This window comes from Sylvia atricapilla, chromosome W (assembly GCF_009819655.1).
Source record: "Sylvia atricapilla isolate bSylAtr1 chromosome W, bSylAtr1.pri, whole genome shotgun sequence".
NCBI lineage: Eukaryota > Metazoa > Chordata > Aves > Passeriformes > Sylviidae > Sylvia > Sylvia atricapilla.
Window position 1 is genome coordinate 15,886,101 of NC_089173.1, and position 12,885 is coordinate 15,898,985.

The 12,885-nt window shown below is 39.1% G+C and overlaps 1 protein-coding gene across 1 annotated transcript in view; it reads left to right on the top strand.

Annotated features, from left to right (window-relative positions):
- Window positions 1-12,885, top strand: part of LOC136373455 (connector enhancer of kinase suppressor of ras 2-like) — a 329,371-nt gene that overhangs the window by 298,817 nt on the left and 17,669 nt on the right. Inside the window, 1 exon segment of the mRNA XM_066338352.1 lies at window positions 5,226-5,297. Within this exon segment, the coding sequence (XP_066194449.1) occupies window positions 5,226-5,297 (72 nt within the window).

Genomic DNA, 12,885 nt, shown 5'->3' on the forward strand with positions numbered 1-12,885 from the left:
GAAAAAACCCCTTGAAATCCATAAATATAACATCATAGATCCACTTAGGCTTTAGTATTTCTCTTTATTATAAAAGATGCAATGTCATGTAAATTCCATTTACTGGATTAAAATTAATTGAATCACTCTTTAGCCATCTTGCCAGATAGTCCAGTTACAGCTTCAGTTAAATAAGTAAATCAAAAAGCTATAAATACTTCAGTAAAGAGATAAAACTTTCTCAGGTTCATTAGGGCTGTATTTTCCCACAGGAAATAGCATAACAAATATTATAGCAGGAGATGGTGAATATAATATTAATTTTCTCTTTTATGGAGGAAGCTTTTCATACCCAATATTGTGTTGTTCTCAGCTGCTAAAATATTTAGGTTCCATATGCAAAATGAACTCTGTATTATTGCTTGTGTGCATATTGCTACTTCTACATTCTGCTCCACTAAAAAGCACATTATAAACTTTCCACAATTAAGGAATATTTAATAACAGACACTCATTGGAAACTGCTTCCAAACAGTGTTGGGATTGCAATCAACAGGTTTAACAGAACAATTCCAATGCTTTGAGAGTAGCACTTTGCTGGGATCTCCTGAATTATTTGCATTTGTCTTTGTATGTTTTCCTCCTTTTAATTAAGCATCCTGGATTTTTCCCGTGCCTTTCCAATGACTGAGCGCAGTTTTGGTCTGAGGAAACAAGTCCTACAACTATGACCACAATACAATGGAAATATTGAAGATATCAATTACAATAGAGACTGCTCATCAGAAAATCAAACCTCTTCAGTTGCCTGTTCTTGTCTGGGGATATTATTACTGTGTCAGAGAGGTACAACACAGTGCAATTTACACTTCTATTTCTCTTTTCAGCTGAGGGTATCACTATAGAAATTAAACATGAACTGAGGACTATAAATACCTCAGAGCAATGAGTAGATATTAATAATGTTATTGAAAAAAATACAGGAAAATAATACCCTTTTGTTAGAATATAAAGCACTTAACAGATTTCAGTGAATTAACCAAGATCAAACAGAAGGTCATTGTGCACAGCTAGAAATAGCTTCCAGAGCTTTCCTCAAAGCATGAGAACACAATCCCTCAAAACTCAGATTAGAGAAGGATTTCTGTAGGGTTTATGCACAGGAAAAAGTCTGATTAACTAAAACTTTGCACACGACTGAAAGCTGAGAACCTTCAGGCTTTGAATCCTTTCAAAAAGAGGCAGGTCCAGAGGTAAAAGTATAATGAAGATGTTCATAGTATATTCCCTTTTTTCCTGAGCTGAATTTCCATTTGATTTCTTCCTTCATGGACTACCATTTATATATTTCCCCCATCACAAGAACTGCACCTTACCTTAGCCACTGTTTTACCTGGAAGTGTGCAGTGAAATTCAGTATATCCAGCATGTGGGAATGGGGGCCCTGGCTGTGTCCAGCCAGCTCCAACCCACAGCCCCTGTGAGAACACCTGGAAAACACTCACCTGTCCTCTCCTGGGTTGTCCCACAAGGCCAGGAGTGAGCATCATTCCATTGCCTGGTTCCACTGAAAAGTGAAAATCAGTGTTGGTTTTCCTTCAGCTATCCCCAGTGCAGAACTAAGAACATTTTGGCACTCAGTTTGGATTTCCCCTCAGATCTCAGAGGGTTATTTTCAGAGGTATTGATGTGAAATGTTCAAACCCTTTTGAAACTAAAGGATTTGAAGGCTTACTGGGATAATTAATGGATTTCTCTCTCCCACTGTTCTATGGGATAGGGAGTTCTGCTCCCCAACCTGGCTGTTCCTGATGTCCATGGCTCACAATGATGGAATAGCCTTAAGAAAACTTTCACAAGAATATAGATAATTGAATGCATCATTCGGTGTGGTTTGATGATTTGCCTCAGTAATGCATTTAATGAATGTACCCTGATTATTACAGGAACCATGGCATTATCTCAGGCTGGTTCAGGCTCTCCGGGCTATAGCTGGATGTGCAATGACCCTGTCCCTGTGAAAGGAGGTTTTTTGCATTGCCATTGAGAAACTTTCTGCTGCTTCTAGGCAACACCTGCATCCCCCTGATTAAAAGTGATCATAGAATATGAGAAATTATAGTTATTTGAGTTTGTATGCTGTGGCATGACACAAATATCATGTTATTTTCAAATACTGAATAATTGTAATGCCCCATGATGACGCTGATCCCCAAGTATAAAGATTCATTGAACCACAGGTATAATTAGTCCTTATCAACTGGTGCCTTGCCTGAACCTTCAACAATTTCCACCTAGTGAAAATTTTCATAGCCTAGTTAATGCGAATTTGGGTCTTAAATTTATCAAAGATATGCCACAGTTTTGGCACTTCATATTGTAAGTGTGCTGTCAGAGCTCTATACGAATGTCACTGTAGTACAGGCAGACATGAAGGTACAGCTTAAATGTTACTACAGTTTCATAATTTTATGACTCCTGAAAAGAACTTGACAGTCTTTGCAGACAGCAAAGCCCCCTCCAGCCACCAGTGGGCCCCCGCAGGGAAGAAACTTTCTGGGCTGTGTTAACTGGAGTGCAGCCAATGGATGAAGGGATTATTCTTTAAAACTGGCACTCACTATGCCACATCTTGATTATTGCAGCCAGTCTGGGGCCCTCCAAACCAAACCAAACCAAACGTAAATATATAGATATAATTCTTCTAAATTATTCACATCTATACATCTCAAGTTGTTCCCCTGGAGACTCCAGTTCCTAATGCTAGCAAAGTATCTAAACACTTCCCTAATAATAATCTTAGTGACAGTACAATACATTATTGCAGCTTTAATGTTCACTATCTGAGGAAATTATCACAGTATCAGACAGAAAGATCTTAAGAAACATTCATATAATAACCAATTAGAGCTGTTTGCAGGGACCTGGCATGTGGGAACTCCTTTGCAAAAGCAGCCAGACTGGCAGCATTTAACTGATTTACCCTGACAAAATTCTTGCTCTTTCTGCATTTTATGACACATTCACAAGTTCTGTAACAGCTGAGCCAGGAGCCCTGCAGACAGTGCCTGACCTTTTGCATACTCCTGATTTCACCTCTCTGTGCCTTAACTGAGGCAGGGTTCCTGTGAAAATGTAAAATATTCTAATAATCACAGGATCACAGCCTTGTTTGGGCTGGAGACGACCTTAAAGATCATCCCATTCCAGCTCCTACGTTGGCAGAGACACCTTCCACTAGAAAATGATCCACTAATCATAGATTTTATCACATTACAGGAGCACAGTGGAGCCAAATCAAACTCTGTTCATCACACTTCCACACATTAACATTGACTTGAAACCCCAATGCTGGCATTTGAATGCCTGTATGTATTTAAATTTCCTGTCTAGGAAAATAATCCTATTTACAAGCAGAAACTCCATCATGTGATATTCTTTCAGGATTAGCCAAGAGGATTAGGATCTTTAGACCCACCACCTTATCCTCCTCAATCCAAGCCAATCCCAATGGGAGATGGTTGGGCAAGTGGAGCAGGAGAAGGTGCAGATGTTGCAGAGTTCAGACCAACAGTAGAACTGTGCAGGAGTGTTTGTTTAGTCATGATTTTCTATTTTGAGCATCAAAAATGCAGCACTGTAAGGAATTTCTGTTGAACGTACAGTGTTTGCTAATCTCTGTGTAATTAAAGATGTGCCATGTAGTGCTCTAATTCACATGTCTAATGACACACAAAGCTATTTCACCTTTCTTACCCACAGCCATTTCCATAGAAGCAGTTGGAGTTGCTGGTACTCAGCTGGCATATGGGGATTAAAAAGTTCCACATTAAAAGCAGGAGACTAAGAATGATAAGAATTCTTGACACTAAAATTGTATCATACCAATCAGTTAAAAGAAAGCATAAATTTGATCAGAGCGTACTTAAAACTGCATTTATATAATGATCAAAAGAGAGATAATTAACAAGTCTATGCCATGTAGTGGGCACCAGGATCCCTGTATGGGATTTCACAGTCACTCACTGCTTTTATTTGCAAAGTACCAGTAGCCATGGCAGTGAGGCTCTGCAGTGGAAATTATCACTGTCCAGATGCCAAAACAACACTTTAGTACCTCTACAATCTCCTTTTATGGAATTTAATATTTAATGATAACCCTCTGTGCAAAGATAACCTTAGCCTTTATATCCCTAATCTCATGAAAAAGGAAACTGCACAGAAATACAACTCTGCTGTAGGACTTGTGTTAGGAAAGCTGTTGCTGGATGCATTTGTATTAATTATATATATTAAAAAATCACTGTGCCCAGGTGAAGCTTCTTCAGCTTTCAACTTGTCTTTGAAAACTGCAATAAGTCATAGTAATTAATAAAACATTAATTTGCATTTAAGCTATTAATAGTGGAAATGTTGCATCACAGGTTCTTCATAATTCCACATGTAATGATTCCTAATCTAATTCTTACATCTGGGAATCACCATATAAATGTCAGTATTTTAACATAAATGTTATGAATGATAGTGTGGTATTTTTTGAACGTTTGCCAGCTAATTAAATTAATAGTCTTTAATGCTGAGACCTTCTGGTTTCCTTGATAGCAACACTCCTTTTCATTATACCCACACAAAAAATTAGTAAAAACTGTTGATTATTGTTCTTAGCAGTTTTCAACTGCTCAGCCAAGGGAGAGACCAGGGATTAAACCACATAAAAGCATTATTAAAAAGCATTTTATGTGAATTATAATCACCCATGCCATCTGATTATTATCTGTTATTCCAGTGATTTCTAGCTCAACTTGGCAGCCCTCTGCATTTCTTTTTGTAGAACATAAAACAGTCATCTAAATACATGAGGAGAGGTGGGGGGAATCAAACATTTATTCCTTTAGTTGATCTTTGGAATACAACTAAGATGTACTTGAATATACTCAATACATCTTTCAAATTCACCCAAGAATTTTTTAGATATATGACATCAGTGGTTATCCAAATGATTTATATTTTTAAGTCATTCAGGGGCTTTTGAAATTTTTGCAAAGTATGAGGCTCACAAATGTAGATGAAATCAGATCAGGGGGAACCCATCTCTAAATTTAGGCAGCAAAATTCAGACTGAAGATGATAAATGCCTATGAAACCTGTAACATGCTGAAGAATTGTAGAGCAGGGCAGTCTGGTGTATTTGTAGGCAAATTGTTTGAAAGAAAAGGTGTTTTTTATTCTTTGTGCTCTTTTTATAGTGCCTTCAAAGCATGTCACCCCAAAATAAAGAGCTTCTACTTTGCAACCGACTGCCTTGAAGAGATGAACAGGTGAGTTATGTGTCCCCTTCACTATGGGATGTTCTTTATCCTGATGCTTCAATATTTCATCTCACACAGGAACAGACTCCTGGAGCCCGATGGAATGCTGGCTCATGGTGTTCTCAGGAATTAGCCTTCCATTAATTTCAGTAAATACATTACATTCTGTGGCTCACTTTGCTGACATTTCCTGCCATGACACGTCTTAGTTCTGCAAAGTAAAATTTTCTTGTGTTGGTTTTATCTATGTTAATTAGAATTTTTTCTTTTGTTAATGAGCTCAAGGTTCATCATCCTTGTAGTGATTTGTAGGTAAAGGCTGGAAGTCTTAGTGGGATCAGTGTTTCTGATTTATTAAACAGTGTGCCTACACCAAAGCTTGTAAGAGTACACCCAGGTGGTGGGGTGTGTGTATATATATAGATAGATTAATTTTTATATATATATATATATATATTCTCCTTCCAATCCGAAGAACAACTCCCAACAACATGGAACATCAGCAATAATTAATTTTATTCACCACATCACTGTCCCAACACAGAGCAGAGGCAAACAAAGTTCCATTTTTGGTGTTTCAGTGAGCTTCTAAATGTCCTTGGATGTGCTGGGAGGACATTCCAAACTTCTGACTGGACAAGGCACTGGACAACCTGATCCAACATTAAAGCTGGCCCTGCTGTGGGTGGGTGTGGGAACAGACACCTCCTGGGAGCTCTTCTGACCCAAATTACTCCGTGCTTCTCCTTTGTGATTCAGTGGTGAAGGCAGAGGTTGGGTGAAGGTGGGATGGGGCCTTAGATCACAAAAGGCAGAGTCAGATGTCCTCCCTCCTCCTGTTACATCAGAAATTTGTTTATTCCCAGCTGAGGTAGAAAGCTCAAGGACACCTGGGACAAGGTCACCATACTGGGAAGTCTTAAATCTGTCCTGGCACAGATGACTGAAACTTTGAGATGTTCTAACTTACAGTCATCCCTTAATGTTTGCCAGCTGGGAAAGACAGATATGGATGGGTTTTTTCCTTTGGAATATTAAGGCCTAAAAATCATTGTTGAATTTAACTTCTGTGGCTTACATGGCTCTTCAGGTGTGTTGAGGTGTGAGCCTGGCTGGAGTGAAACTGTTGAGGCCTGTTCATCCTGCACTGATGAGGGTGATGAGCTTCAGTTGTCAGGAAAGGGATACTTTCCGAGTATAAGTTTGCTGAAAGATATTTTTTCAAAGTTGTTAATGTTCCATTGCTCAGTTCTGTAGTGTGGTTCAGGTTTGTTTGGACAAAACCAAAGTGAGGATGTTTTGCTGGTTTAACTCTGCCTGGTCTCCCTTGATTTCAGCTGCTGGGATAGCTCTCGTTTGTTCAAGTGCCATTGATCATATCTATAAATTATACATAAAATGTTCTGACTCAAGGAAAACCAGGAAATCTTGACACACATTCATTGAGCTGCTTTTACAACATCCATTGATTTTTCCATCCTTTCCTGGGGAGCCCAAGAAGCTGCATGTGTGGCAATAAGGACTTGGAGCACAGGAACAGCTGGGAAGGTGCCAGCATGTCTTTTCATACCATACCATCCTTCACATCATTTACACTGGAATTTACAAGAGCCTTTTCCCTGATTTTTGGGAAGAAGGCAAAGGGTGAACTTCTACTTGAAGTATTTTGTGCAGTATTTTCCCTTCAGCAATTCTGTCCCTGCAGAGCAATTGGAATTCACTCCCCACCCAAATGATGGATAACTCTGCTACCTCTGTAAAGTCCCTAGGCATCCCTGCAGCTTTTACAGGCTTCCTGGAATTCCTTCTCCCAGAGATCCTGTGTGAAATTTGAAATGAGGAAGCAAGATTCATAGATGAAAAATGTGTTTAAAATACTGATTTCACAAATCTCTCTCTTCCCAGTGAATTGCTGACCCCATAATGTGAAGAAATAGAGAAAATGCTTTGCATGGTATCTCCCACTCCTGCTTTCAGCACAGAATTTAACTGGATTTTCCCTGCTGATGGAAGTGGGGATCCCTCATGCTGAAAAGCGAAGGAGTCTTGGCATGGAAAGGAACATTCCTTATTCACTACGAGGGGAATTTTATCCTTTCTTCAACTGCCTTTACCACCAGCTTTTGTTTTAACAGCTCTTTTTAGAGTTTCCCACCTCAGATTCACTGCTTATTAATTTTTTTTTCCACTCTGGAATATTTTAATGTGCCTTTAACCCCACATTGCTGAAGGAAGAGCTGGACCTCAGTGGGGAGGGATGGATTATTCTGTAGCAGACCGAGGCACTCAGCTGTGGCTGAGTTTTGCCTGCTGTGTTACTCAGGTTTGCAAAATTCATGCTCATGCTGTTTTGTCAGGTCTTACATGAGCAGAGCCATGTTCTTAGAAATGAATTAATGATGAACTTGATGAGCTCATCTGTAGCTTGGTACTCCAAGCTTGTTAAAGGCCTTATTTCCCAGAAGTGCTTCATCTCCTACCACACCACACATAACCTGTTTATGGTTTTAATTAGCATTGAATTTAATATTCAGTTGTTTTATATCTACTTTATTTAAAACTTACGTGCCATTGAAGTCTGCAGTGCAGTGCATTTGCAATCTCATCATGGACTCAAAATATTAAATTTTTAAAGTTTCTATTTTAGGATGAATAATTTGATCACTTTTGATTTGAATAACTGGGTTAACTTTGAAATTTTAATAACTCCCATAAATCTTAGGCGTTCATTCAAGAAATATAACAAATAGTTGCTACTGAAACAGAATGATGATTGATTTAAAAGGGGTCACTCCTATATTTTCCAAGACCTGAAAGATTATAGCACAATGTTTCTTAAAAAAGAACTGTTTGAAAATTGAAGTATTCTGAATTTAATTTCTATTGATTATAAGCAAATTTTATGGTGTTTCCTATCTAGTTTTATATATGGAATATAACCAAGTGAGTTACTCAAGACTTTCCCTAAATCATCCTGTTTATTACTAAAGTTAATTCAGTTTTCTCCCTTAAATTTCAGGCATGTTGGTCTCTTTGACAGGTCTTGGCCAAATCAGATGGTGAGCCAGGGTTAACACATCTTTTACAGTTTCGATGCTCTTTGTCTCCACTTTATATAAACTAACACCCAAGTAAAGTTATTGGGTGTTAGTTTATATAAAGCAACTAAAAGTTTCAGGCCTGAGCCCCTATTAGACATTTTCCCTCTTAAACTGGACAAGTGAGCAGGAGATTTTCAAATCTGTCTGGCCTAATTATCAAATAGAGCTGAGTAAGTTGTTACAGAGCTCTTACTCTCAGCCCCTTACCTGATGAAAAGCCAGGAGATAATTGTGCAGAACATGATAGGTACATTTCAAACAGAAATCCCTGGAATGGAGCTTCCCAATGGTGTTGTAAATAATCATTAAGAGTAGGTTTTCCTTTCTTCCTTTTATGTTCCCATAAACTTGTTTCAAATCCATGCCTGAGGCCACGCCAGCCCTCTAATTTATTGTTCTCACATAAAAGCTCCTAAGTGCAGCACAAATAAAACAATTTCCTGATTAGAATTAGCTGCAGGTCCCAAGGACTGAGTGAAGGTATGATGTTCATGGGAGTGCACAGGGTGATAATGGAGCTGCTGTGTCCTGTCAGGGCAAAATACTGCACCAGGAATTCCTAGGACTGAGCTGGAATATTCCAAACCTACTTTTCTGGGCAGGTCAGCTGGCTCCTTACTACAATTTCTGAATGATTTACCCTCGACTTTTGAAGTTCCACTTCCCCCCTCATTCAGTCCCGGCCCCAGAGGCTGATGGAGTTGGCAGTGCACAATTGTGAATATCCAACACCATCCAAATCAGCACTGGAGAGAGTTGATCCCTCGTGCAGGAGGCAGGATCTGCACTGGCCTTCTGCACCAGCTTTAATTACAAAATTAACTTAATCAAATTCTGCTGTAAATACTACCGGTGTGAATTGATAGAGTTCTGGGAGCCAAGCAGTTCAGCTGCATTTCATAGAGCAGATTTAGTGATTCCAGCCTTGCACCTCTCTGAGGTGAAAGCAGTCACAGTCCATGTTGTGATGTTATCCTGGAGATATGGAGTTAACTCTGACAAATCTGAAGATTTAGTAATAGAAATAAGAAATTTCTTCATAATGAATTAGCCAGACATTTAACAGCATTATTTGGCCTATTTGAGCTGATTTTTTAAAAACTATGTGGAAGTAGAATTATACAATTTCCCAAGTAAATCATCCCATTTCTTTTTAAAAATTCCTCTCTAAATCCCAAAACCCCACCCATAGTTTATGCCATGCTAAGATCAGTTCTCTTGCTTGTAAAGAAAGTTTTCTTTCTCCAGAGCTTTCCTTTGGGCCAATCATTTGGTGAAAGCTGGGGTAAACGTTTGAATAAGTGAGTAAAGAGAAGTTCCAGTTGAGTGAGTTTATGTGACTGTTTTGGTGATTTCCTTAGGGTTTATTATTGGTTCTGGATCAAATAACAGCCTGTCAGTTATTGTCTGCTTTTATTCTCCGTGATATGTGACTATATTTGTACAATAAAATGCTAGTACCAGAAGGGTAATTTATTTGCTACAAAGCAGTGAATTTCTGTTGTCTATTACCCACTGGGGAAAACAAAAAACAAACAACCAACCCCCCATCAAACCACACTTCTGAGTACAGAGGCATAATTGTGCACTTGTTTGACAGAGGAAAGTTTAAAAAAATTTTTTTTAAAAATCCCATTAAGTGCAGGAAGTAGATGCACATGCAAAGAGGGCACAGATTGGTTCACTTGTCAATTCTTGAGCTGTCTCAGGCTTTTTTCCTATTTTTCCAGCCTGACAAATCTAAGTAGACAAGGCATTAAACAAGATCAAGTCATGCCAAATTATCAAATCAGAGAGTATTCAGTTTATCCCATGAATGATTTTGCTTAACAAATCCCAGCAACTATGAAAAATCAAATAGCAGAGACAGAGGCTGCTGGAGGCTAATACACAGAGAGAGATGAGCTCATAGAGAAGGATCTGCTCAGGGTTAAATTTCACGAGGAGGTGGTTTGGGGCTTCTTTTGTGTGGAGAAAAATCAAGGCATCATTTTAGCCACTCCTATTTTATCACCCTTCATTCTCTTAAATTAATATATTACCTGCATAATCATAGAAAATAGTGAAAATAATGTACCATAGGAACCCAAATGGGAAATGCATTGATTTTTCTGGTGTTCAGAAAGAAAGACTGGTCAGATAAGTCAGCATGACAAGTACAAAATCAATTTTTAAATCTAGTTGTGTATTGCAAAGAATTTTACTATGAATTCAGGAATCCGATTATCACAGTGACATAAAAAAATATAATACAAAGCTTTTGATCAGAAATTAAATGTAAACTGCACTGAATAAATTTTATGTATTAAATAAATGGTTCAAGGGAATCTCTAATGGACTTAAAGATAACTTGATTTAAGTGACATTTAACTTCCACTTAGTTGTAGGTTTTCCTTTTAACTAAATAATCTCAAATGTAGATGCAATCTCAGAAATTAAGAAAAAAATATTTCTGCACTAAAACATTCCTAACACAAAGCTGAGGTGGTGTACAAGGGCAAGAATTAATGATGAAAAGATGCAAGAAAGATAGGAAATATATTTTATTTATTCTTTCTTTTAATGTGTCAGGGTTTCATAGACTTCATTTTAAAGGAACATTTAGCAGAGAGAAATAGTGAAAGTAGTTGGACTTTTTCTTGAATTTACACCTTTTCAGGACATATAATTTTTTTACATATTCATTTGAATTAAATAGCTTCTTCTAAAACCAGCCACCTGGTATGTGCAATAAGTGAGGATATTCGCAAATAAGACTTTTCTGAGCCACAGAAACTCACTTCTCCCTGGGTTTATGGAACAGTTCTGACTATAACCTAAAAATTGTAACTTTTCACCCCTTTTATATAGGAAGAAAAAAGGGTTATCCTCTTGCCCTTGGTTTTCATTCTCCTACACTACACAAATAGTCTCTCCAAAACTGAGATTGTCCAAGTTGTTTTATTTTTTTATTTGTGCTTTTTACTCCAGGCTTGTAGAAAGCAACAGCCAAGGGGATGAGTGTGATGCCACTGTGGAAACTTTAATTGCCTTCACTTGCAGAACCTCCCACTAACCTTGGGCTGGCTCAGCCTTTGCTCAGCAGGAGTAAACTACAACAGCCAGGAAACAGAAATTTTTTAATTGGTACATTGAGGAGCGGCATATTCTTGTTTTCAATACAGTGTTAGGGGAGCAAAGCAATGTGGAATTGCTTCCAATTGTTTGTCCCTCGTTAACATTTCCCAGTGTTTCTGTCAGTAGGTGAATGTGCTCCTGATTCCTGACAATTCAGGGCATTTTAGGCATGATTCACTCTTCAGTATCAGACTTTGACTCTTGAACAACTCCTCAGCTCCTCACTGCCCTGATGCCTTTACTCATCACAGCCCACGCCTGGGGCAGAATCAGACTCTCAGAAACGGCCCTTGTGTAATCCCTGGGTAATAACCAGAATTATCTCAGTAAATTTAACTTAAATACTACCAGGCAACTCTATTTTATCCCAAAGCAATGACAACAGTGCCTGTTTGTAACCAACAGAATTAATTACAAACAAGCCTGATTTATTTAGAATTTAATCGAGACAAATTACAAAACTTACTTGTGCATTTTGATGACTTTACTCAAGGCTCACCTTTCCCTGCCTTTGGTTCACTGGAGTACAGGCAATAAAAAAACAACCTACTTCTTGGTCCCCTGTAGGTTGTTACAACATGCCTTGGTAAGACAGTGATTATATCTTATATACTAATCCTATATCTTATACAAGTATCTTATTTGTATAATCCTGGAGGTAAAATGTTGTGGCAGAGGATCCGTGGGACACTTAGTGCTGTTCTGTGTCATCACAATTTCCATCCAGAATGCAAACCCCGTGCCATGTTGGGTGGCCTACACTCAGTGCAACATCCTGGTTAAGTTGTTTAATTATCAACAAGAGTTGAAATGTTCCTTTTTAGGCAGGATTTGGGGGAAGACAGCACAGCTTTCTGTTATAAATGGGCCAGGAGACCTGCTCCTTTGTAAAGCCTTTATTAGTCAGCTCTTTCAAGGGGGAACTCGAGGGGTCACCGCTCCTGTCGTTGTTCCCGCTCCTGTCGCCGTTCTCGTTCCGGCCGCCGCTGAGGATCAGGTGTCAGGCGAATCTGCTGCTCTCGCCGCAGCAGAGTCGGGAGTTCCGGCCTCGCGGGAATCCCCAGGAACTCAACTGGGCCGTGTGGTCTAGGGGCGTCACTTCTTCCCAATCTCTTTGTGGTCATGGCGAGGCAGCAGAAGCAGAATTCGGTCTCTAGGTAGCTGAGGGTCTTCTCGGTGTTGTAGGTTTCCCTTTTATCTGGATTTTGTGCTGGGTCGCGGCTTTTGGGTCCGTTTGCCGGCAACTGCACTTTGGTTTTGGAGCGGTGCACCATGGAAGTCCTTGGATTTTCCTATTAGGCGGGGCCAGCAGTTCGAGGAGCTGGTGGGGAATGGCGACAGTCTAGCCCGACGGAAGGGGAAGGGAACCCGGGGTTTTA